Source organism: Urtica dioica, chromosome 10 (assembly GCF_054948205.1).
Source record: "Urtica dioica subsp. dioica isolate 48M chromosome 10, U.dioica_male_clone48M_v1_H2, whole genome shotgun sequence".
NCBI classification, from domain to species: domain Eukaryota; kingdom Viridiplantae; phylum Streptophyta; class Magnoliopsida; order Rosales; family Urticaceae; genus Urtica; species Urtica dioica.
The window spans coordinates 25,484,097-25,511,525 of NC_142765.1; the positions used below are offsets into that span (position 1 = coordinate 25,484,097).

At 37.3% G+C, this 27,429-nt stretch overlaps 4 protein-coding genes across 4 annotated transcripts; 3 read left to right on the forward strand and 1 right to left on the reverse strand.

Annotated features, from left to right (window-relative positions):
- The first annotated feature begins 382 nt into the window (after positions 1-382).
- LOC149384472 (uncharacterized) lies at positions 383-2,204 on the forward strand. Its single transcript, XM_089629585.1, has 8 exons — positions 383-571; positions 641-887; positions 966-1,158; positions 1,270-1,340; positions 1,431-1,508; positions 1,618-1,705; positions 1,789-1,844; positions 1,940-2,204. Exons 1-8 carry the CDS (start codon positions 500-502, stop codon positions 2,002-2,004), a joined length of 870 nt encoding a protein of 289 aa, XP_089485711.1. The 5' UTR covers positions 383-499; the 3' UTR covers positions 2,005-2,204.
- A 113-nt stretch (positions 2,205-2,317) lies between these two features.
- LOC149384473 (Pentatricopeptide repeat (PPR) superfamily protein) lies at positions 2,318-3,894 on the reverse strand. The gene has a single exon (XM_089629584.1). It carries the CDS (start codon positions 3,832-3,834, stop codon positions 2,359-2,361), a length of 1,476 nt encoding a protein of 491 aa, XP_089485710.1. The 5' UTR covers positions 3,835-3,894; the 3' UTR covers positions 2,318-2,358.
- A 1,201-nt stretch (positions 3,895-5,095) lies between these two features.
- Positions 5,096-10,493, forward strand: LOC149384474 (uncharacterized). Its single transcript, XM_089628045.1, has 11 exons — positions 5,096-5,413; positions 5,943-6,011; positions 6,225-6,320; positions 6,408-6,532; positions 6,689-6,884; positions 7,395-7,570; positions 8,321-8,450; positions 9,188-9,348; positions 9,469-9,551; positions 9,656-9,770; positions 10,075-10,493. Exons 1-11 carry the CDS (start codon positions 5,096-5,098, stop codon positions 10,286-10,288), a joined length of 1,683 nt encoding a protein of 560 aa, XP_089484171.1. The 3' UTR covers positions 10,289-10,493.
- Positions 10,494-24,260: 13,767 nt separating this feature from the next.
- LOC149384475 (putative inactive receptor kinase At1g48480) lies at positions 24,261-27,075 on the forward strand. Its single transcript, XM_089628449.1, has 2 exons — positions 24,261-25,918; positions 26,155-27,075. Exons 1-2 carry the CDS (start codon positions 24,562-24,564, stop codon positions 26,760-26,762), a joined length of 1,965 nt encoding a protein of 654 aa, XP_089484575.1. The 5' UTR covers positions 24,261-24,561; the 3' UTR covers positions 26,763-27,075.
- The last annotated feature ends 354 nt before the right edge of the window (positions 27,076-27,429 follow it).

Sequence of the window (27,429 nt, forward strand, 5' to 3'; positions counted from 1 at the left end):
CATACCTTACAGCGAAGGTGAAATCCACAGGGGAAACTCCAAAAAACAGAGACACAGCTCAAGAGAGCGCGGAGAAGGAGGCGAATCGAAAGCTGGATATCGCCGACGATCGGAGACGGCGGAGATCCGTCGAACGAAACTAGGGTTTTTGTTTTTCTATTTTTGGGGCTAAACCCGAGAGAGAGAAAAGAGTAGGTTAGTACGGACAAATACATTTTTTCTTTAAAAGTGCAAGTGCAATTTTTTTGGGGACATTTTAAAGAGTTAATTGCCTTTATTATATATTAAGAAGGGTATTTGGGACAATCTAACAAATTTACTCTGGCTTTGATGTTTTGAATATCCCCCTTAACCCTTTCGACCGTTAGACTATTAAAAGAAAAACCTAAAGTAAAAAATGAACGACACAAACAGCCAAATCCTTTTGTAGATCTGCATAAAGCCTCAGCCTTTTTTTTTCTTCTCTCTCTGATACTCCTTTTGACACTCTCTTTGCGCGATGGGTTTGGGAAGAATTCAATCCAAGTCTGACTACGAGGATCTCCGAAATGCCCGGATCTTGGAAAACCAGGTACGCTCTTCTACTCGGATCATCAAAATTTAATATTATCTTAACACTGTTTATTTGGGTGTATTGAAGAATCGCCTGAAATCTCTGGGGCTTCAAAAGACGATATCGGAGCTCCGTTCTCTGTCCACCCCGACGAGACACTCGAAGACCACTCCGACGAGGAAGTGGACAAGGAAGGTCTACGAAAAATCGTCGCTGCGGAGATCCGATCGGCTAAAGAAAATACCCACCACTCCCGAATCGGCGGAGCTTGAGAGTCGATCACCGAGAAGACTGTCTCGTCAGTTCAGAACAAGACTCTTCGAACCCATTTCAGGTCTTTATTTCTTTCTTTCTTTTCTTTCTTTCCTTTAGCTGAGAAGAGGGATCTCATAATTCTGATATGGGGTTTTAGATAAAGACGGCGATGCGATCGAAGAGAATTCTCCGAGGACGGGAAAAAGTTTGAGGCCGGCTAATATGCCTTTGTTGGATGTGAAAGGGTTTAAGGCTCGATTAACACCCGAGGCCTCGGCTTTTCGTTGTCATAGTAAAGGGAGAGGCGGTGTTTACGATTCCACCTTCGGAATCTGCTGCCATTTTTGCAGGTTCTTAGTTTTCGCTCTAAATTAAAGCTTTGAAGTCTTAGACTTGGATTGATAATATGCCAAGTCAATTTTCTCAACTTGTGTGCTGTTCTGTTTCTGTCTTTCTCTTAGGCAGAAGAAATTGTGTGGCGAAGAAGACTGCAAGCGGTGCGGCGATTTGGACGTCGACGAGCCGTGCATTGGTATGGTTATTTTCTCTTTCGTTGATCGATTTTATTTTATTATAATAAGAATAAAGAATAGTCCTAATGTGGACGTGTTTCGAGGAGCAGGAAAAACGGATTGTTCGGTGTGTCATTCTACCAATGGAGTCCTTTGTAGAGCTTGTCTGAAGGTTAGGTACGGCGAAGGTTAGTTGTTACGAAAAAAATCGGGTCTGTTTTGTGGATTGTGTGGAACAAATGTCTTACAGAAACTACATGGGAAATCAAGTAATTATGTGTATGTGTGGTTTGATAGAAATGGAAGATGTAATAGCAAATAAGCAGTGGATGTGCCCTCATTGCATAGAAGAAATGGGAACAAAGCCTTTCTGGATATGCAACAGGTTTGACAATAATTTATTTATTTATTTATTTTTTTGGGAACTCGGCGTTGTTAACTGATCGAGATTTATATTATTTGTGCAAGTTCATTTTGTCTGAAGAAGAGAAAGATAGCTCCGACCGGCATCGCAATATACAGAGGTTTGTTTGTCTTTTACTTCATTTAGAATGTCGTATACATTTATCATATATTCGCTCGTCTTAACCCGAGTTATGTTTCACCGATGCTATTGCAGCTCAAGAGTTGGGTTACAAATCGGTAGCCCATTTACTAATGGACGAGCTTCAAGGTCTGAAGTGATGATGAGATGCCGAGTCGGAGTTTGAATTCAAGATGAGCCAAGATATTAGTTAGGCAACGTTTTTTTGGAGTCTTATGATTTAGATATTAGTTAGGGAACTTTTTTTGATGTGGAATCATCCCCCTCTAACATGATGTAGAAATATCGTTGAACAAACTTTTGAAGTACATAAAATGTGGCACAAGATCTTCTAAAGATTTCTTCTTCTTTTCATTATGGATGAATGCGATGAAACCCGAAAATAAAGATTGTTAAAGAACCTTAAGATCTGAAAATTGAGCCTGAACGCTTCATAAAACTCGAGTAAAATCACCATGGCACTACCTTCAAAGGCCTTCCTTTTAGTGTGGCTTCTACACAGTACTAAGGCCCGGGGATTTATAGGCTTTCCTTTCGTCCAACAATCTTCTGAACTTCTCGGAATCTTCGTACCTTCCAGCGCCGGCGAAAATGTTGGACATAAGCACATAGTCTCCACCGTACTCTCGTTCCATCTCCATTATCTTCCGAGTCGCTCTCTCGCCCATCTCAACGTGACCGTGAAAGCTACAAGCTCCCAAAAGAGTCCTCCATATAATAACGTTCGAGATCTCAACGGGAATCTCCAGAGCCACTCGTTCCGCTTCTTCTAGTCTCCCCGTACGACCCAACATGTCGACTAGACAACCGTACTGCTTGATATCGGGCGTCATTCCATACTCGCCGACCATCTTTCCGAAGAATCGGAGACCCTCTTCGACGAGCCCTCCGTGGCTACAACCGTTCAAGGCGCTCAGAAACGTTACTCTGTTCGGCCTCAACCCGGCTTGTTCCATCCTCGCGAAGTTCTCGACCGCTTGGTCTCCCATGCCGTGCATCGCGAACCCAGATATGATCGATGACCATGATACTAGATTTCTGAGCTCGGACCGTATCTCGGAGAATACTCTCGAAGCGCTTCCGATGCACCCACACTTGGAGTACGAGTCCACCAGGGAATTCGCCACGCGGATGTCGGAAGCGTTGAAGCCTCGCTTCTCTCCGTGAGAGTGAACGGCTTGGCAGTTCTTCAGGTCACCGAGGTTCGAAATCGCGGGGATGATCGCCAAGAGAGTCACTTTCGAGGGTCGGATATCGTCTCCCGAGACCATTCTTCGAAAGAGACGCACCGCTTCGCCGTACCTCTTCTTTCGGGTGAAAGCGTCGATGATCACGGTCCACGACACCACTGTCCGGTTCGGCATCTCGAGAAACAGCGAGCGAGCGAGTTCGAAATCGCCCCGTTTCGCCGACCCGGAAATCATCACGTTCCACGTCACCGAGTTTCTCACGGGCATTTCGTCGAACACCCGGCGTGCATCGACCAGCGACCCGTTCAACGCGTAGAGATTCACCAGCGTCGTCTGGACGTAGACGTGGGATTCAAACCCCGCTTTGAAAGTCAACCCGTGGACTTGAGACCCTTCGGAGACCGAGTCCAGGTTCGAACACGCGTGAAGGAGAATCGAGTACGCGAAGCAGTCAAACGGTGCCAGGGAATGAGAGTGTTTGAAGAGGTTGAGAGCTTCAAGAGGGAAATCTCCATGGGAGTAGCTTCGGAGCAAGGTGTTGAAGAGGATCGATGAGCGAGGTTGAGTTAGGAAGAAGCCAGAGGTGACGATGAAAGAGTGGGTTTGTCGGGTCAAGTTTCGATTCGATGGGTTTTGGGCCAATAGAGATATCAAGCGCTGTGTGTTGAGATTTTCATGGAGATGAGGTTCGGGTAGAGAATGAAAGCTATGACGGGGAGTTTTGTTTAGAAGAAGAAGAAGCAACACAGTTCTTTTGAGCGGTTTCACTCTCAGAAACATACTATCATTTGGCCGAGAATCACACACCAAACTCTCCTCGCTTTAATCGCTCTCATGGTGCAATATCGAGTTTATTACCATTGTAATGAGAAATTTGAAGATCTCGCTCGCTGGTTAGAAAATATTAAAAATGTAATTCTTACTTGCATGATATCCGATGATGAACTTTTAACAAAAAAAAAAAAAATAATAATAATAATAACAGGATATTTAAACTTAATTTTTTTAAAAAAATTATTTCAAACTCTATAATTAATGAAATATTGGATTTTATCGTTATTTCCTCCCTTTACCTATATTTTCAGTAATTGTGATAATTTTCGATAAATTACGATAAATTCAATATTTTTTAATGATAGAGTTTAAAATGATTTAAAAAAAAAGTTTAAATATCTTAAAATGTATTTTTGTCCGTTTTTTGTTCGAAATCCATTTCTGGATATTTTGCTATTCTTGATATTTTCTAACTTTTAGAGGTCTACATGATGAAATATCTCTTTGTAATCCTCATTTTGATCGTGTGGTAACACTTATCTTACCAATATCCCATCGGAACCACCATAGTGCATATCTGACCATCGAATCTTCTGCGAAACATAGCATTTCACGATTCGAATACTTGGCGAAATTAAAGTATTACTCCGTCGATGAGATCCACGTCGCCGGATAATGACCGTCGAAGGTCGGAATTTGATTCCACATCCGCAGGCTCGTAACTGCTCTGATACCACTTGATACAAACTGAATATTTGACTACTCGAAAATAAGAAAATTACAAGATGTTACGAGCTTTTGAAAGGCTCATTCCCTCCCAAAGAAACAATCCCAATTCGTTACTCAATATCTGCTTGTCTTTCTCTTTCTCCTATTTATACAAACTAAAAGACTTAACTAACACTTAATGTCTATTTACGATTCTAGCTCTTAAGTCCTAACATAACGGATTTGATGAGTATTTCACGATTTTGTACGTTTCGCTATCGAGATCTGGTGATAGTAATCTACCGATCGGGAATCCCGGTAACTCAAACCTTAATTACAAAGGAAGGACACGAGTAAAATTACAGATGCAAAATTACACAAACTACACAAGTGTAATTAAAATTACGCAACTACACTATATACAAGTGACAGAAATAGTGTCGGAGCAAGAACTGGGCTGTGTATGTATGTATGTATCCGAGACCGAGTGACGAATGAGAGCCGTATAATAAACCCAGCAAAAACCCCTACACATAATCTCTGACTGGAACTGGAAACCATGCAAATCCATGGCGATCCCACAAGCTTCATTCCGGTTCCCATCTCCGCGGCTCGACTCACCTACTCCTCTTCATCTCCGCTCTGCTTCTCTCTCGCCTCCGGTGCTTCCAGGTTCTTCTCCGGCAGCCGAACCGTCAAAATCTCTTACCCTAAACCTAACCCTAATCGCTTCTTTTTCTTCCGACCGCCGCGAGCTTCTTCTTCTTCTTCTTCTTCTTCTTCTACGGCGGGGAAAGATTATTACTCCACTCTCAAGGTCCCGAGGACCGCCACGTTGCAGGAGATTAAGGGCTCTTATCGAAATCTCGCTCGCAAGGTCTGAAATTTTTCCGCTTTTGGAAATGCTTCGATAAGAGAAATGTTCGATGGTTGTTTTGAGTATGTATCAGTTTGAATATTGGGATGCGATATATATGTGTTGCTTTTGAGTTGTTTTTAGGTTGGGATTCTGGATGATAGAAATGCTCAAGTGGAACATTTTGGTTTCGGTATAGTTGGAATATGAGTGTGCAAAGATTGTTATTGTTTTTCTGTTTGCTCATTTTGGTGTTCTTTGATTTCTGAAATTTTCGACACCTTAAAGAGTATTGAGTTTTGTTATCTGAATTCTGAAGTTAGTGACTGTTTTATGAGAGGCATGTGATAACAATAAAACTATAAGCAGGTTTTGGGCAGAAAATTTAAAATTTGCTTAGGATTCATTGATCGTTTTGATGAGAGGCGTGTTGGCAGATCATTGATTGTATATTTGTGTTGAAATTTGTTTGGTCCAGTAGTTATTTATATTCGAGTTGACATTTTTTTGTTATATGCTGAGATTTTGAATTTTATTTTACTCTTATCAGTATCATCCAGATATGAACAAGAGTCCTGGGGCAGAGGACAAATTCAAAGAGATAGGTGCTGCCTATGAGGTAATTATATTTTATTCTTTTTATTTCTTCTGTGTCATGTAAATCTCTTTTACTTCCTTTATATAATTTTATTGATTTAGTAAGTATGATTCGAATGTTAGAGGCGACACAGAAGTGTACGGGTTTGATCATGAATTTAATACAAAAAAAAATGGAATAAATCTGTATTTTTTTTTTCTTTTCCGTTCATGTGGTAATACAACAGTTGTGTAGGTACTATCAGATGATGAGAAAAGGTCTTTATATGACCGCTTTGGTGAGGCTGGTTTACAAGAAGATTATGGGTTTTCAAATGGTGGTTCAGCTGGGGTATGATTATTGTTTACTATCCATTTTGTTTTGTAATCGAAGCACATAAATCTATGTTTGTGAAAATCTACAATCCATCTATTTCAGCTGGATCCTTTTGAAGTTTTTGATTCCTTTTTTGGAGGATCAAACGGGTTTTTTGGAGGAAGAGGTGAACCCGGGGGATTTAATTTCAATATGCAAAATGAGAGAAGCGAAAGTCATGACATTAGGTAACTATATGTAGATATATTATCATTAATTTATCTTTATAATCACTTTATTTTCTAAAAAGTAACAAACAGTGTCGGATTTGTGTGAGACATCTTTGCTATCACTATGCAACATGTTCTTAAGGTAAATTCTAGTTTCTTTTTCTCTTTTTGTAGGCACGACCTATATTTGAGCTTTAAGGAATCAATTTTTGGAGGAGAGCGAGAAATCGAAATTTCTTGCTTCGAAGCGTGTGAAAGATGTGATGGGACAGGAGCAAAATCTAGTAGCTGCATGAAAATTTGCAGCACTTGTGGAGGAAGTGGAAGAATGATGAAAACTCAGAAAACGGCTTTTGGAATGATGTCAGAGGTAACATTTGATGTGTTCGGAAATGTTGTAATATGAATTTACTCCAATCTCTTGAACTGGAGCGAAAATTGTTGGATATATATTGTCTATGGTTATTTACACAAAATCTAATTAGAATTATGTAATGCTATTTTCTTTTTCTAGTTAGGAGATGTGTCGATTTCTTCTTCTTCACCCTTTACAATTCATTAAGGTACTTTGTGACATTTTCTTAGAAGGTTTGATCTTTAATTTACAAAATAGTTATCTTCAATCTAACACATTGTTTACACTATAACTCAAGAACTAGATTACAAGTGTACTCTTTGTATGGATAACTTTTTTTTTTTCTTTAAGAAATAGATAAGAAGAGCATATTTATTGTCTTTTTGAGATACCGAGATCGTAGGTTAACTCGCAATTGCCTCAGAATTTTGTGTCCAGTCAGAGTACATTATGCTCGTAGCTATAATCAAATTATGGTCTAACATTATCTTTTTCTTGTGATGCGTAATAAATTACTATGATTAGATTTCTACTTGTGGAAAATGCCGGGGTGAAGGAAAGATAATCACCGAAAGTTGTCAAACATGTGGAGGCAAGGGAAGACTGCAGTCTAAGCGGACGATTAATGTAGTCATTCCAGCTGGCGTGAGCGATGGATCAACAATGCGTATTGAGGGGGATGGTAACTTTGATAACAAAAGGTGCGTAATTAATTGATGAAACATTTGCTCTTCTTTTTTTAGGGGTTTTTTTTGGTCTAACATAAATTGTCCGATAAAGCTCTTTTTATTTTTATTTTTAATAATATTGTCCAATAAAGCTTTTACGACGCTTCATATTGGCTAGGTTTGTTTGTTGGTCAACATAAAGCGATATCCAAATCATTCCTAAGGAACACTGACATTTTCTATTTGGCGTGAAAAAGTGTTGCCATGTGCCTTGGAAAGCTATTAACCACTGCTTTAAGAGCATTTTGCCTTGATTGAAAGTTCATTGGATCCACAGAGACTCGTTTTGCATTCTCACACCCCTAACTTGTTCGTATATTGAGATTGATTTGATCTTTTCGTAGGAAATTGCAAGACAAAAGAAAGAATTGGTAGTCCCTCATACACATAATTGCAAATATACATCACACCCTGTCCATTGTGACAAATGTAAGAGAAAACCCTCATCGAACACTTTGTCACTGACAGAGTCAGTCCAAGAAGATTACTCGCACATAAATTCTTATACATCCAAAATTGCTATTATTTGCTTCCACTAGCCGTCTAAAACAAAACTAATATTGTACACATAAATGAAGCTATCAAATTAAGTTGGATCTGAAGGTCTTTTTGTTTTAAACTATAAAGTAAACTCAGAGTACTACTGACCCTTTTGTATTAATTTGTCATAGTTATCTAAATCCTTTCCATAATATCTTTATGTGTGTTTCCATATTGGTGCAGGGGAACAATGGGTGATCTTTATTTAGTTCTCCATGTAGATGAAAAACATGGAATTCAAAGGGAAGGCCTGAATTTATATTCTAAAATAAACGTGTACTACACTGACGCCATCTTAGGGACTACTGTAAAGGTAAGTGTTTTGGTATTGTATTTTAAACAAGCAGGTCATTTAAGTAGAACTTCATGGCATTACTCGAAATTTACTCCACAATGGTTTACCCCATTTGAAATGATTTTCTACTCTCTTAAAGTTTACCAAAATATTGATTAAATCAATCACGTTGCTGATGCTGGTGAAATTCATGGAACTTGGAGAGAAACATTACCGTGTCTTTGTGGTTTTAGGTGGAATGTGTGTGATAAAAACATAACTAGTCATAAATATTTTAACTGGCATTTTAAGTAGTGAATTCGTTTGTTTTCTTCCTATCCCTTGGGATACAAAATACATGGCATCCTTACACTCTCTCAATTATGCCGACATCTCTACTTTGACCAATTATTGTTGACTGATAAGTCTTAATTTATGGTTTATAATATCAAGTGGATACAACGTGTGTTGAAATAGCACCAATGGGATACTTCAAGATAAGTTTTCGTCCAAAGCAAGGTTAATGCCGTTATATGATTTTGACTCATGGCACGTTTCAGGTCGTTCTTGAAATCTTATGACAAACCTTGATTGAAGCTATGTGGCTATCTGATTTGGTCACTGATTCCTTACATGTATTTGACTGATTCTTGAGTACTTAAATCTTATTAGTTGTGTTGGGTGTTATAATACGTGAGGTTTTTTAAGTGGACGATAGCTGTGGTTGATTAAATTCCATTTGGTTGATAAAAAGAATAAAAAAAACATGGTTGCAGGTAGAAACTGTCGATGGGATGAGAGATCTCAAAATTCCTTCAGGAATTCAGTCCGGCGAGTCAGTGAAGTTAAAGTACATGGGTGTCCCAGATGTCAACAATCCTTTTATTAGAGGACATCACCATTTTGTTGTAAACGTTGTAATCCCAAAACAGATACGGTATATTTCGCTTATCCGAATCACTGTATTGGTCTCACTTGTGGTTAATCAGAACCGCAGCGCAGTTTTTGGGTGATACGAGAGCTTATGTGAGTAAATGAACCTTGTTTCCAAATGCAGTGACTCAGAACGTGTTCTTCTTGAGGAACTCGCATCATTTAAGAAATTTGACCATCATTTTCAGAACGCCTCTGTAAGAAACGGTAAGCCCATCGTCCTCATGGAGATTACCTCAGTTGATTAATATGTTGTTAGTTTGCTCATTGATCTGGGACTATATAAACCTTACTTATTATGACTTTTCCAGGTACACCTGAACCGAGCTCTTCCACTTATAAAGCTAGTGATCAAAATAACTCCAGTTCGAAACAGGGGACAAAACGTGGCACATCTTTATGGAACTCGGTCAAGGGATTCTTAGGGTACGTTATAGTGGCGAAGTTCACATAGATATTCTCACACGTCTTACTTGGTTATACTTTTATGCCCTGACACTGAAAACGAAGTAAAAAATTTAAAATTTTGATGACTGCAAATAAAAGTCAGACTAATGGTGAGCTTCGGTCCTTGTTTAACCTCTACCGAACAATGACAGTCCAAAGTTGACAATTAAGAACCATAGACATGACCTTTTAAGGAAATTCAAGGTTCCTGCAAGAAATCTAGCTGCTCTTATACGGCCATCGGTTTGATTGAAAATCCTAGTAATTATTTTTCGTCTGACAGACGAAGACAGTCCCGTGAAGGATTCGCAACGATCACAATGGACAACTCAGCTCTATTGTGGAGACCAGCAATTCGAGGTTCATCTTTTGTAGTTCCTTTATTTATACTTTTCATTATAACTTGTATTTGTGCCTCGGTGGGAAAAACTTGTCGACCGAAATCACAATATAAAGATGATTCTCGTCTGCACAGAACAATAGAGGGAAAAAAATGAGAATATAAAAGAATCAGCCAGAACATTTTAGCCTCCATTATTTACCCATCTACACATTTATGTAGACAATTTTGCTTGAATCCTTACTTGTTATAGTCAAAGTTTCTTAGCTAGTGTTTCAAGAGCTAATTCATTTGACATTTTCTAGAATGTCCAGCGTCGTGCTAAAAGCGCGGATTTGGATTCTATAGTATTTGTTTTCTAAGTGGCTCCTTAACGTTGCTTTTGGAAATAATAAATTTCGCTGTTGATTATTCTTAAAGTAACCTAGAGGTGAAGCCCGAAATTCTCAAGTGAACTATGAAGCTCCGCTTGGAACCCGAAAAATGTTGGCTCCGTAAGTAGAAATTTTAATAGCACAACAACGCCAAACAGAGAGGCATTGATTCAGCCTTTGGAATGCTATGCTCCTAATTGAAAAGCTATAAATATTTTTTTTTTAATTAAATATATCCTATTATCCATGGTATTGTTACGTTATGACATTCTTAGTCGTTGAACATCAACTTGAATTCTTGCCTTTGGAACACTTATGACCTTTGGAGCCCATGGTGTGCACAGTCCGGTTTGGTCGAAAAAATTTAGATCGGATCGGACCAGATCGGATAAGTGAAATTTTAAACTGTTTAAAACTGTACTCTTAATCTAAAAATCAGTGGTTCGGTCCGTTTTATAGTTTCACCGATTTTTCTGCGCTGCCCTAAGCTTGATATTAGTAAATTAATTTACAAACACGTACACAAAATCTAATTTAGCTAGAGTTAATTGATTAATCCATATACCTAATTCGTTCTAAAAATTAATTAACTAGAATTAGTTTACTAGAAAATCTAGATAAAAAATATTTGAAACAAGTGACGTTCACCAAGGATTCAACCACCAGTGATCGCTCCATGGTTACCTTACTATTTCTCCTCCTCCTTAGTGCGGTGGCGAGGATGTGCCAGAAGCTTAAGTTCTCTACGGCGAAGCTGGCGCACGGTTCGAGACAGAGTTCGGTCCTCGATCTTATCTTCGTAATCCATGACACTGCTTCTCTGTGATATGTCGGTCGGGCTTTGTCTCCCTTATAAAACTAGGCCTTGCTTAACCATTACTCCGCGGCGGCGACGCACCGATGTAGCTCCATCACTTCCTCACGCCAATGTCGGTCGTCCAAGCTCCCACTTCGTCTTTGCCTTGCTTTTTTCTCGTTAGGTTAGTCAACGGAGAGTCAACAACGTAGCGTCGGAGCAGAGGTGTGACATATAAGAGCTTACGTCAGAGCAGATTCATCGCTTAACAGAGCGGCTGAGCAGGAGGTGTCTGAGGAGGGGGAGTTGGCGGATAGTTGCCGAGGTTGCATCAGCGAGGTAGCGGCAAAATCGACGGAGTGGATTGGGAATTGAATGAGTCCAAGGAGTTTGGTACATTATGGTTCAATTTTGAAAATAAGAGGGTATAAGAATGTTGATTGGTGTAGATTAAGGAGGGGTATGATCAAAATTGTAATACTATGCTTATACCGTAATTTTTTTTTTTTTTTATAATAAAATGAAGTTTGAATTACTCTTTAACTTTTTAACTCGCCATACTATATATATATATAATGAGTACTCATCTCATTATTATTTATTTGGCTTGCCATTCTTAGTTAGCTGTTTCCTTTCTATTTATTGCAATTTTCCAAAAGCAATGTCGAAACCTACTCATAATTGGACTCCAAAACCTCTTGGAAGGGTCAAACAGAGGAAGATTCTCATAAATAGCGAAGCTTTCAACAACGCATAGCTCGTCAACTGATATCATATGACATAGCAGACTTATTTCAAGGTCTAACTATTTTTTTTTTTTATTTTTTTTAGAAACTGTGCAACAAAACAATTAATTTGTGTTGACATTTTTGTTTATTAGTTGATGATTTTCTTTCATTTGCCTTCCAGTCCTATTCGTAGGTTGTCTAACTTAGAGATTTCAATGCCACTAAATGCTGGGGCCGAAATGCCTTTTGCTACCACTTTCCATTAAAGATTAGTGGTCGATTACGTTTGCTTTCGCGTTTCTAACGATTTTGTTGCTAATTTTAGCAAAATCTGAAAAAGCCTAAATTATGTCAAAAAGTCCTTGGAATCCGAAATTCTGTCAAAATTTTGGTACAATTAAATTTCTTTTTCAATAAGAAAATTATATGGTGAATGAATAAAATTTCAAATAACGTGACATTCTAAAATTGATAGCGATAGCGATAGCGGGAATGAGAAATAGTCGAAGTTTAACATAATCTAAAAAGGATGATGTTATATAAATATTATTTAATAATAATACTTGCATAATAAATAAGGGACAATTTTTAATGAAAATTATTAAATAAATAAACGTAGACAAGACAAAACATAGAAATACATGGCCAAAATAAAACCTTAACGAATGTAGATGAAGAAGGAAGGTATAGTACTATTTGACAGTTTTCTTTAAGTGTTTTTGTTCTTCTACGAGTGCTGGACAAATTGAAAAACCACTTTGCATGATACAATGTCGGCAAGACAAACATATCATCACAAGAATCGACGTCGTCGAACTAGAACCAAGAGTCAGAATAATCATAAAACTACATTAGAAAGCAATACAGTTTTGGAGGGGAGGAAGCTTAATGAGTTTTTGAACTTCGATGTTAATCAAATGAGAGCCCATGCATCCTATTATAGGCATGCATGAATGAGACTGCTGGTAGTAAGAAGTTCTCTCAAATAGGGGAAAAGTGTGTTTGAAGATGATGTGGTTATGTCTTCTCTTGTGACTAAGAAGAAAAAGGTTGTTGAAAAAGGGAGAAAGAAAGTGGTAGAGAAGAAGAAGAAAAGGAAAGAAAAGCTGGGTCTAAGCAAGAAAAAGTTCATGAAGAAGAAGCCTGCAAAGAAGGTTGTTGAATAAGATGTTTCTACCAACCTCGGACACACCTGGGAAGAAGAAGAAGAAGAAGAAGAAGAAGAAGAAAAAGAGATGACTGCTTCCAAGTCTTCTGTGTCTGGGAAGCGTTCCATTGCTGGGAAGAAGCTCTCAAAGAATAGCGCTCATGGTCCTCTTTATAATGTTCCCTTCGATGCTGCATAGAATGTGATCAATCGGAAGTTTGTGTATCTCCGAAAGATCTTATCTGAGAGGGAATTTTTTTATGAAGCTCAAAAGATTGGAGAGATCATGGAACTCCTGAGTGGTACTCAGCTTCTCAAAACTATCATTGGGATTGGTCCCTACTATCCCAAATTGGTAAATGAGTTCATTGTGAACCTGCCCTCTGGTCTCAACAAACCAGATAGTCCAAATTTCAGGAAAGTGTACGTGAGAGATCACAACTTCAACATCTCTCTTGTTGTGATCAACGACTACTTTGGGCGTGGTAAGATCATAATGCTGCTAGCTTACCTTCTGTGTATAATATTGTTCATGAATTGTCTGTAGATGACAAGAAGAAATGGCCCAAGAAGAGACTTTTGCCATCTGCCTTTCTCAGTGCCAAGTGTTATGTTCTCTATAGAATTGGTATTGCAAACTGGGCTACTTCCTCTCACGGACCTGGAATGACTCTTGCTCTTGCCAACCTTTTGTTCCAAATAAGTACTCGCTCTTCTTTTGATTTTGGAGAGTTCATCTTTGAGCATCTAGTCAAGCATGTCAAGTCCTTTGGCGTCAAGCTCCCCATAGATTCTCCTTCTCTCAACTATGGGATCCTTCTTAGCCAAAGGAAGGACATTTTGCGTGCTTTTGACACTGTGAGAGTTGTTCCTAGAAACCTGACTTTCAGCCACAAGCTGATTGAAGAGAAACATGCTCGCGACATTGTCAAGCCATCTGCTGCGACATCTTTCGGCACAGGTACTGACACTCTTGAGGTGACCCCTCTATCTGGTTCTGTGTCTAGCAATATTATGAGAGCGCTTATTCAAGAGGTCTATTTTCTTCAAGAGATTGTCTACACCTCTTCTCGCCAAAAAGCAGTCTGTGGAGGTCTGATCAGGTTCATGACTCCGAGTGCTTGCCCCGATGGTGCTTCTACTTCTCAGCCTCCCCTTTTGCTCAAGAAGGAGAAGAAGATGAAAAAGATGATGTTGAAGTTGGTAATAATGAAGACGAAGAAGAAAGTGATGCTGAGGATGGATCTACTGGATCTCCTTCTACTTGATATTTTGTGTTCTTGGTTTGTACTATATGGATATTGTGATAGTTGATCGTGTTCCTCTAGTTCTTGCATTTGTTATGTTTTGTGTAAGACTATACTTGTGGTTGTTGTGTATGATCAGCCTCTTGTCTTCTGGTATGTGTGGTTAGACAACTTTTTTTTATGTGGGTCTTTTCTGCTACTTTGTTCTAGTACTCTATGTTTATCAGATTTGTGCTTCTTTCTGAGTTGGTATATTCTTGCATTTGGTATGTTTTTGAGGCAATCAAAGGGGGAGGTAGTTAATTTGTCACTTATTTTGACTTGTTAATTGATAGTCTCTGTTTGGAGTGTCAATTTATTTTTAGAAGACTTTATCTGATGAGTACTAATATGAAAATGCTTGCATAAAAAATAGTCAAAGGGGAAGTTTGTTGCTACGTTTGTTGTTGGCTTATTTTTTTTTATTGCAAGTTTGTTTGGTAAGATGTTTGGTAACCTGCTTCAGGATATGTCGAGACATCTTGTCCACTGTGTGCAGAAATGTATTTCTGGCAAGTTTCCTGTTTTATCAGATTGATTTGCGGAAGACTTTCTACATTAGTTCTCGTCGCATATACGGTTAAGGAAACCCTAGTTCGACTTTCAGAGGTGCTGACTACTATAAAATCCAAGTGTTTCACCCTTAGTAGTCTTGACGCATTCATCATTCTTTAAGGGTTTTTAGACGTGCACGATCAGCAGACTGAGAAACTAATTGTTTGATGTGTGTGGTGTAATTCTTTGAATATTTTTCCAGACATATGAGTGTTAGAGAGTTGTTGGGTTTTGTGATTGAAATTTTTCGCGAGCGTTGATATCGAAGAATATCAAACACTGGGAGAGTGTTTGAGAGGATCTCAGATTCCGGGGGGGGGGGGGGGGGGGGGGTGATTTGGAATTCACGGATAGTAATAGAAAAATGACATTGAGACGGGGTTTGTTAATAGGGTAAACTAGCAACGTAGCCATTTTGAAACATGGTTTTTGGAATCTAGCCAACGTTTGGTAAATTTTGCAATATAGCCATTTACTGAAATTTACGGATATAAAATACCTAATTTATCCTTTTTCTTATACTTATTTGATCAAAACACTAGCCCACGTTTGACCGGTTTGAATTGTATACAGTCAATTAATTTCAGATTTTTTCACAATTTAATTGGATATTTAGCTAATTTAATAGGAGATTCGGTGATGTAATTAAAAGATAAAATTTAATGCAATAAATGCACAAAAAATTTACCATAATTAACAGAAATTAACAAATCAGCGGAGATTAACAAAAATTTACACTGTATTTGCTTACACGGCTATAATTTCAGCAATTTAATTTCAGCTTTTTGAATTCATAATATGAGATTCGGTGATGTAATTAAAAGGGAAAGGAAATATTTATTTGATTGAATAAGTCAAACAAGATAATGAATACACGTAATTATGATAAAATCTCGTTCAAAATTAGAAAATAAATTTGGAAAACAAAAATACCGTATTAAAGGAAATGAAAGAAATCGGCTCTACCTGCACATATGTAAATTTACCATAATTAACATAAATTAACAAAGCAACGGAGATTAACAAAAATTTACGAACATTTGCACTGTATTTGCTTACACGGCTATAATGTTCATTAAAGAAAAAAACGCTCAATAACCAACTTTGCCAAGTATAGAATTTTTTTTAAAATTCGAAATATAAACCGAATATAACAAATTCGGCTACAAACCAAGTTTCAAAACGTGGGCTAGTATTTTTGAAACCAAACCAAGGCTAATATAGTAAATACCATCTTACATAAATATGACACGTCATCAAATTTGGCTAGATTCGAAAATTAAGCGAAATGTTGGCTAGATTACAATTGCAACGTTTGATGTGGCTTAGATCGACTAATTTTTCTTGTTAATATAAGTTTCATTGTTGTGCTATTGATTACTTATTGGTATAATGAATTTCTTTACCACTGAGCACACTGCCCTTCATAGTAGGTGATGTTGCGTCGAACTGAATTATCATTCTTTATGTCTTTTATATTTACGTTTTGTCTTTTATTTTATACATGTATTGCATCGAAACAGATTGTCGCATATGTTGATTTTATATTGTGTGCGACATCTTGTATTTAGCTAAACAAAATTTCAATAAGCTCAGATGGTTTATATTTATTTATGTATATAAATATTTATATAGCTATTTCAAATGAGGATTAGCACCCACGTAGTCTAGGTCTAGGTATGGATTGGTCAACAATCAAATACAGATTTACATACAACTTATGAATCATTAATCAATCAAAATGGCAAAAAGCATGACAATATTATTGTATCTGTTGAATCTTTACAAAAAAAAAAAAAAAAAAAAAAAAAATCAATGCGGTATAATTTCCAAAGACCAGGCTAATCGTCAACCTCAAGTTTGAAAGGTTTAGTGGAGCAACAACAATTCGATAATGAAAGTTACAAAGCATAATTAGACGTAAATTAAGAATAAAGAATGTGATTTACCAACCAGATCAGATATGTATTTTTCGTTTTAGTAACAACAAGGATTGAAGAGAAACATGTTTATTAGGTAGGACTATCAATGGGATGGACTACGATTATATTTCTTTTCTTTCTAATTAAGAACCATAAACTTGTGTATTTTGCCAACGCATTCCATTCCATACATTATCACAATTAATAAATTTAATTAGCTGTTTGGTGAGACATAGTTTTTTTTTTTTTTTTTAGCTCGAAATTTGGTGAGACTTAGTTGGAAAGGCGCCCTCTAGTCTATTTATATTTTTATTATTGATTATTTATTATTTATTATTTATTTTGTCGGCTCTCTTTTTAATTGATGAATAAAACAGCTTTACTCTTTTTACACACGTTACTTCCCAAATACCCATGAAAAGGAGAAAAACTCACCATAGAAAAAGGGGAAAAAGGAGGGTAACAACATAGTTTTGTATTTTTAAGGGCTCGGTCATATAGCATTGAAATCACCCCATAATATATTTATATATATATATATATAGTTAATTATTTTTGTGAAATGAGTAAATAAAACACGTACTATACTGGATTTGTACACTTTTTTTTGTTATATATTGCAAACGTACGTTTCTTTTTAAAATAAAAAAATATACACTTAAAAACACACACATAATATATATATATATATCTTAAAAGTGTGAGGTTCCATCTAAAATCAAGCTTGATGATTAGAGGAGTAACCCACAATCTTTATAAAGAGCCCAGGATCGTAATACTCAATCGATGTGGGACTATCCTTGATAATATACTATTCAAAATGTGACGTTTTATTGTATCATATACATAATCAAATTGTATAAAAGTTTTATGATAATATAATTCATTTTGTTGTAATCTTCTCATTCATGATTCGGTTCATGCACCAATTGTTCTAGATTTTCTATTTGATAGGTGTTTGGGAACGAGGAACACTACAAGGAGACACAAGGTTTTACGGTTGAAAGCTACACGAGAAGAACAAAGATAGTGAAAAGTGATTTAGAAGCAAGCAAGAATTTGGGTACTCGAACTCGGCTCAAATGGTGCGAAGCGCATAAAAAACAAGAATTCAAACAACTGCACTTCGCTTAAAGTATTCTACTAATTTAAGTCGATAATGATGATTATAGCAAAACCACAATAATTTACTCTCTCTCGAAAAGAAAATAATCCTAGATAACACATTAAAGGAAGCTAATCAATAAACATAACAATATGAACGGCTAGTAATCAAGCAAACATAATGAGAACGAGCAATAGACTAAATTAAAGAATCATCAACGCATTAGTATTGGCTTGACTTACATCGCAACCTCATAAAAATTTAGCCTCTAAACGAATTCATAATATTATTATTATTATTCACGTTTATGCTACTTATTGATAATAACACCATGAATGGCACACACACATATCAGTAGCCGGATATATTATAAATCATTGGATGCAATTTAAGAAGCTTCCCCAATATAAAATATATTTTTACTATTGTTTCTATGCCTATTTTGTCAAATTTATACACCTTTTTATAGACTTCTGTACTAGACTAAACTCACGAGAATAAGAATCCAATGGAAAATGATCATATTATATATATATATATGTATATATATGAGAATCTTGAAATGATTTATGCAGTCTCCATAATGTTGTCTATTTATATATATTCCTCTATCTCATAATTCTGTAATAAGTTAGTTACATATTGAGCTACAAAAATAATTTATTTCTCCTATATCCTATGCTAATTTGCTGGCAGAACTAAGAAAGAAATAAGGGAGGAGGATAAATCTGTTTTATCGGTTAACAATTACATAAGTGAGATTGGTAGATAGACAGTCTTAATCAGTATTTTTCTTTTGGACTTTAGCTTAAATAAAACGGTCATTTAAGTGTATGTGTTTCAAAAAAAAAAAAATAATAATAAAAACAAAACTTGGTGTTATCTAGAGATGGGTCCCACGCAAAGGGCTAACCGACAACGACAATGTATATGTGATTCCCTTCGTCTAACGGTCAGATACGTCGGTGGCTAAGGCGATTATTCGATTTTGATCGGACGGCTGTAAACTCTCCTGCATTGGTAAACATTTTGACTTGTTAACCAGAACGCTGCCGCTTTTAGTTTACAATAAAAAAAGAGTTTTTTGTTTTTTGGTTTTTTTTTTCTTACGTGTGGAGGTTTTAGTGTGCATATATAAAATTGGCCTCTCTCTAAAACCAATAAATAAATAAGTAATTAAATTTGGCTCAAATACGTTTAAGTCCATCATTTAAGAAAATGTTGAATGTTGAATTTATCATTTAAGTCATTCAAATTTATCGTAAATCATCATAATTAATCGGAAGTAATCGAAATTAAGTTGAATTAAAAGTAATATCGACTTTTTTTTTTTTTTTTTTGTAATCGTTGCTTCCTTGGTTTTCTTTATTCTGATTAATTTCGATAATTTTCTATATATTCCGATGAAAATATTTTATCCAATGATAAAGTTAAATGAAAAAATTATTTTCATACGTGTTTGTTGGAGATCGCTGGTATTCGTCGTAGTTATCTCGAATTCGTCAATACAGAGAGAGAGTAAATGAGAAAAAGTCAATAATTTAAATATAAATGATATGAGTATTTTTGTCTTTTTTTAGTCAAAAGTCCGTTCCTATATATTTTGCAAGTAGGAAGTCCATTCTTAATAATTCCTAACTTAGAAGGTGTACATTATGAAATTCTCTTTTCAAATATATTATAGGGTAGAAAAACGGATATCCGTAAATTGGAGGGGATCACGTTTAAATTTTTTTGTGTTGCCGCCTCTCTTAGAGTATGGGAGAAAGTGTTTCTCTCTCTTTTTTTTTTCTTTTTTTTTTTTCTGTATCATCATACAGAGTTTATTGGCTCCTCGCGTTCATCGTCCGAAGCTTAGAGTCGTTGTCATCTCTGCCACTATGAGTCTGTCTCCATTTTTGTACACATCAACATCAATTGAGCATCTCCAATTGAAAAAGTTTTTTTTTTCTCTACTTTTATATTTTCATAATCCAGACATGAATATGATTTTTGTATCACTGAAGTTTTATTAGAGCGATTTTTACGTTCCGTTCTTTAGGTCTAATGCCTTAGATATGAGATTTTATTTTATTTATTTATTTATTTATTTTGCGTATCTCACTCTGACGGGCGGTCTCCTAGAACGCCATCGATAATATGGGGTGGTACTTGTTATTCGAAAAGAGTGATAACTCAACCATTTTTGGTGTATTATTGTGATTGTGATCCATTTTTCAGATTTTTTAAGATATTTTTAATTTTTTTAAGCTTATTTTTATAATCTTAGCCGTTTTTCTTTTTTACTTTAATTAATATATATTTTCGTGAGGAGCCTTTTGTAAAATTAAAATGATAATCAATTTAAATTGCATACCTACTGCGTCACAGTCGTTGTTACAATATTGACAATTCATTATTCTAAATTGCGTGAACAGAAATTAAGTGCACCATGGCTTTGGTATCGATATTTCCACACGGGATTTTTTAATTTTGCAGTTTCGTTGATAGGAAGAAATTTTATAGTCAATGTTGACTACATTAAAATAGGAAACACGTGCATCTAATTGAAAATTACAAGATAAATAAATTGAGATACATTTATTTTAGTGCATACTTACTTTCCTTTTTTCTATTTGAAATTATGCTATTTACCATGTTGTTGTTCATGAAAGTATACCTCTTTTTAGCATATGAAACATGTCTTCTTAAATCACCATCCACTAGAGTAGCGATACAATGAGTTTCTAAAATTCATGACACGTTGGATTCAAATGTAAATAATTCCCGGGCTAAAATATGTGCTACCATGTTTTGCCTTGACGAGGTACGTGATAACACGGTTGGGAACATTGGAGAGGCTAGCATCAATAACCGCCCATGAGAGTAGATGTGACTAACTAACTATATTTACTCGTTTTGCAATGAAAGTTCAACTAGAAGTGTGAAAATCAGTGCATCATTCTTTACAAATATGGCATTTAACGGGGCATTATGAAGAAGAAAAAACGCCGTTAAAAAATTGTTTTTATATGAATTGTACTAATTACACATAAAAAAAATCATGTTTATTATGATTTGGCCAAAATTTCAATCATATTTAAAACGGAAATGCTTTGTAACTCGGGTCACGAGTTCACACGACTCCCACCAAAAGCATTAAACACCAAAAAGTGATTAAAAAAAGTGTCACGTGTCAAAAAATGTGTGGATCGTTCACATTTGTGACCTGTGCTAAATAGCATTGCTCTATTTAAAACGGAACATTATGTTTTTGTTAGTCGTCAAATTCTAACAAGAAACAAGCGCTGAACATAAAAAAATTTGTACCATCAATAACTCAAGTTCATCTTATATTATTTTTTTTTACGGAAATTTTCATTAACCGTCAAAATTGGCTACCACCGCACAAAAATCTCGGAAAGATGTTGGACCCTCAATCAATAAAAAAACTGTCATAAACGAAAAATGAGAAGAAAAAGACAGACAAATCAAACGAATAAGGTAAATATCTATTTTGATCGAAAAAAATAATCTCGACTTCGAATTTCTTCAATCCACTTCAACGAAGATCTTCTGCAATTCTTTGAGCGAGCAAGAGCACTGTCTCAAAGCATACAAACGCTCAAAAACATCACCAATCTCGAACACTCAAGGCACTCCGAACCTGACAAGAGCCTAGACAAAATTTGACAGTTCATCTTATATATTGTTGAAAGGTTGATTCTCAATGTGGATAGAAGTGGCAGTCTGACATATAATATATATATATATATATATATATATATATATATATATATATATTTATTTTCAATTTCTTATAGACGATAAAATTACTTTAAAAAATTATAAAAATAAATTCTGTGTGCAATATCAACTATCATGAAATGCCAAAAAGATATCGATAAAAAAAAAAAATGCCAAAAAGATTATTGGCTAATGTTTCAGACACCAAAAAGCCTATTTTAAGAAAATATCCGACAATTTCATTATAATCCTATTCATCTGTCCTCCCATGAACCCATAAAGTGCTAGAGTCTTACTACATTTGATGATATGAGTTAAACATATTTAGATAGTAGACCATATTCATATTGTACAACTCTGATCAAATGTCACGAGGCATCTTTTTTTCCTGCACTAAATCCAAGTTTATTATTTCATCTGTCTATAAAAACTAGTTTATGGTAATTCTTATGATTGGTTGTAAAATATACTATAGAACATATAAATTGAAAATGTGTGTAAGTTGGAATAATAATAATAATAAAAATTAAATGTATGAGTTAAATGCTACGAGACATATGCAATGGAATGGAATGGTAAGTATATGATTCATTTGCTTTTATCAATCGAATCTAAATAATTTTTGTTGGGAATTCGACATCAAAAAATTGGTCACATCATCGATAGAGAGTAGAATATAACACGTTTATCTACAAAAAAATTGATAGATTTAAACTTTGATCTAAACTTGAGCGTTGGAATCGGAAGAGGCCAATTTTTATTATTCTGACCTCTCATTGTAACTTACAATAAAGTTCCGATTTCGTGAGAACGACACTATATTATTTCAGTCTAATTTTTTTTTACATAACGTTGGGTTGTTAGATTAATAACAAACGATACAGATTATCACGTTCGCCACGGTGAACTGTTGAATATTTTATATCTTCGATCAAAAATTGAAAATTTCTTACTTTGGAACAGAAATTCCGAATTTTTATAGCGGATATTTCCAGTCCTCAACGGTTGGAAGCTTCAGTTCCGTTAAAGATTGGAAAATGCGTTTGAACAGAAGTGGTAGAGAATTACCATCAGAACACCCAAGCAGTAGAATTTCCGTCGCGTGGATCATGTGTCGCGCTATTGTCGATGGTGAGGTGTGAATCTCTATCGACGATGGTGCAGCTATGTCTTTGTTCTCGTGGTGGCTTATAGCATTATTGTTTCATACTATTCGTGCAACGTTGTTATGTATCAATATTCAATTTTTATATTTTGTGTTTCTTTCAAGATTATTGTGTTTTTTTTATAATTTATTTAGTCGTTGTATCTTGAATATTTTATAATGGATTCGAGATTGATTAATTGCCATTCAATATCCGATTAGAGGAAGACTATTATCGGTCGCTTGGAACTCTTCATTAATTATTGAGCGTATACTTCGCTAGAGCTAGACTTTTAATATGCTTATCTTTTTTAGTTAGAAACATGTACAAAATAAGCGAACATCATTATTTGACATTAAATCTGATCTAACATTACTCAGTGTATATTAAGATGTTCTACGTTTATCATATGAGTATTTAATCTCGTGTAATTTTCATTAATAAAAATATTACTAATAAGAAAATAAGACTTCAAAATGGAGAAATAAAAATAAATGTAGTGGTTAGGCGGTTATAAAGTTGTGTTCCTGTGGATATGTAAACAAAAAAGAAGAAAAAAAAGAAACAAGACCCCTCTAAAACTTATCAATTGGGTTTGAATTTCTTTGCCACTTTGTTCTTCCTTGTACTATTTGATTATACATGTAATAATTTTTTTTTAAGGAAGTATATAAGTGTCATTAAAGTGCATTCTTTTCTACGTTTAAACCGCAAGAAACAGACAACACAAAAAAACAAGTAACTTGACTTGAGAAATATGTAACGAATGGAACGTTACACACAAGTTGTAGATATAATAATGTTATTTAATTATCCCCACATTTATAAACAACCATATCAATCTTGCAAAACTGACTCAAAATTCCAGCGTAATTCTAAGCTGGCAGTGATATTGTCAATTATTTAAGTAGTTTGGGTTAAACAAATCTAAAGAGACATGCAATTATAGAAGGTGGATGTGAGAATTGAACTTCTTTCTTCATTACGACTTTTACGAGTATTGATATCCACCTCATCTTCCTTTTCATTGAATAATATTTATTTCGGGAGGAGATCTTCTTCAACACTCAACAAATCTCAAAAATTAAGAGCTCTCAAGAAAAAAATATAACTGAAAGTGAAGAAAACAAGTAAATCCCCTTGATTAATAACTCGCCGTTTCAGTACTTTATTATAAATATAAATATAAAAAGATTCACTACACAACACAAACAAACACAACACAAAACCGTAGACTTAGGGAAACGGTAATTGCAAAATGTAACCTCTTTCTTAAATTAAATATTATAATAATGATAATAAAATATACATATATATAAATAAATAAAGACAAAGTAAAAGAAAAAGCTAAAGGGCAAAGAAACCAGTTGACTGCTCACTCTTCTCTCTCTCTCTCACTGCCTGTACAGCTAGGGTTTTTTTTCTTTTTCTTTTTAGCTCTCTCTCTCTCCTCAAAACAAATACACAGCCTGGTCTCTCTCACTTCTTCTCTGCCAATCTTTTTTTCTTTTTTCTCTCTCTCTTAACCCTTACAATGCAGGTTGTGCAGCGACACTCAATATCCATAAATCTATTCTCTTGACCAATTCTTGCTCTGAAAAAAAATTACTGGGAAGAGAGAAACTTCAACAACACCACCGGCTTCGATGCTTCCAATGATGGAGGTCAAGAGGCTTCCAATGCTGGTGGCTGTGACGGTAATTTCACTGCTTTTGGCTCTTCTACCGGCGGCGACGCCGGATCTGAGCTCCGACAGAGCAGCTCTCTTGACCCTCCGCTCTGCCGTCGGCGGAAGAACCTACCTCTGGAACGTCAACAGCACCACGCCCTGCGACTGGGCCGGAGTCAGGTGCGAGAACAACCGAGTCACCGTCCTCAGACTCCCCGGCGTCGCCATCTCCGGCGAGCTTCCGACGGGGACGGTCGGGAACCTGACGGCGCTCAGGACGCTCAGTCTCCGTCTCAACGCCCTCCGAGGTCCGCTTCCGGCGGATCTGGCGTCCTGCGTCGCTCTTCGGAACCTGTACCTCCAGGGGAACTTTTTCTCCGGCGAGATTCCAGATTTCTTGCTCTCTCTCCCTCTGGTGAGGCTCAACCTGGCGTCCAACAACTTCTCCGGCGCGATCTCTCCCGGATTCGCGAAGCTCGCGAGGCTGAGGACGTTTTACGTGGAGAACAACCGGCTCTCCGGCTCGATCCCGGCGCTTCCGAGCTTGGACCAGTTCAACGTCTCTAACAATGCCTTGACCGGCTCGATCCCGGCTGGGCTGAGGAAGTTTACTCTGTCGTCGTTCTCTGGAAACTCGCTGTGTGGTAAGCCGCTGGATCTCTGCCCCGGCGAGACCGAGCCTTCCGGCGAAGTGGACATCAACGGCGGCCGGGGGAAGAGGAAGGGGCTCTCCGGCGGAGCAGTCGCCGGAATCGTCATCGGATGCGTCTTCGCCGCAATTCTCATCGCCATCCTCCTCATCGTGCTCTGCCGGAAGAGGCGGATCAACAAGACGAGGGCAGTGGACGCCTCCACCGCACTGAAGCACCATCCGGAAGACTCCAACTCCACGGCAGACAAACACCCTCCGCCGACGGAGAACGGCAACGGAAACAACGGATACCCCGTCGCCGCCGCAGCGGCGGCGGCGGCGGCAACAAAGAGCAGCGACAGCAGCACTTCGTCGGCGGCGGCTGCTGCGAAGAAGCTGGTGTTCTTCGGCAAGCCGGGGGCGTTCGACTTGGAAGATCTCCTCCGCGCGTCGGCGGAGGTTCTCGGGAAGGGCACGTTCGGGACCGCCTACAAGGCGGTGCTCGAGGGCGGTACAGTGGTTGCGGTGAAGCGGCTCAAAGATGTCACCATCTCCGACAAGGAGTTTCGCGAGAAGATCGAAGTCGTCGGCGTCATGAATCACGACAACCTCGTCCCTCTCCGCGCATTCTACTACAGCCGCGACGAGAAGCTCCTCGTCTACGACTACATGCCCATGGGCAGCCTCTCCGCCCTCCTCCACGGTCAGTCAAAATTCAGATCTAGATCAAGTGTAGTATACGCTCTTATTATTATATGTGAAAGTATCATGGGGTTCCATCTCAAAACCAATTGACAATGAGAAGAGTAACCCATGACCTTTATAAGGTCTCGTTAGTTCCCACTTTCGATGTGAGATTCGTAACATTATAGATCAATGATCAAAGATCAAGTGTAGTATCTGATGTTAGAAAAAATAAACAAACTAAAATATTATCAGGAAACAAAGGAGCGAGCCGGACGCCGCTGAACTGGGAAATCCGCGCGGGGATCGCGCTGGGGGCATCCCGCGGGATCGAGTACCTGCACGGGCAGGGGCCGACGGTGTCCCACGGGAACATAAAGTCGTCGAACATCCTGCTGACCAAGTCGCATAAGGGGAAGGTGTCGGACCACGGGCTGGCCCACCTGGTGGGGCCCACGGGGAGCCCGAACCGGGCGGGGGGGTACCGGGCCCCGGAGGTGACGGACGCGCGCAAGGTGTCGCAGAAGGCGGACGTGTACAGCTTCGGGGTGCTGCTGCTGGAGCTGCTGACGGGGAAGCCGCCGACGCACGCGCTGCTCAACGAGGAGGGCGTCGACTTGCCGAGGTGGGTCCAGTCCGTGGTCAAGGACGAGTGGACCTCCGAGGTGTTCGACGTCGAGCTTCTCCGCTACCAGAACGTCGAGGACGAGATGGTCCAGATGCTGCAGCTCGCCATAGACTGCGCCGCGCCTTACCCGGACAACCGCCCCTCCATGGCCGAGGTCACACGACGCATCCAAGATCTCTGCCGCAACACTCTCAGGGAACACGATGAAGACCATCTTGTCAAGGAAGCAGATTGATTCACAGTTTTTTTTTTTTTTTTTTTTTTTTTTTAATTTTTAATCTTTTTTTTGTTGTTTTTTAGAATCATCTTTGCATGATGGGTGGCGCTGATAAAAAAAAAAATTTAAGTGTGTTTTTGTTGCCTTGTATGTTTATTATCTCTTCTTTTAGGATCCAAATTCTAAATTGTTCAATTTTTTTTTTTTTTGTTGTTTCATTTTGTTCATTGTTATTTTTTTTTTTTTTTTCTTTCTTTCTTTCATATCAATATACATTCGGTGAATATGTGCTCCAATTGTTCATGATGTTGGTTGGTTGGCTGGTCTGTAATTATAACTCTCGCTTTATTCTTCTTTCCTGTTTTTTGCTTTAAATTTTTTCGGTGGCAAATCACAACATCTCATCCGATAAAATTGAGGTTTGTGGTCTGATTTAGTGAAGTTAGTTGAGATGTCTATTCTATTGAATCAAGTCCTTTCCGTCTATTTTCATTTTCAACGTCGGGTACTTAAAAAGCCACTCATTAATCGACTCACTAATTTCATTTTTATTTTTCGTCTTTACTTTAGATTTAAGTGCCCTAAACCCTAAAGAAGTATTTAAGCCCCTTGAAAAAAAAAATGTATTCAAGTGAATTGTACTTAAAATTTAGAATATATAACACATCACTCATTACTCATTTGT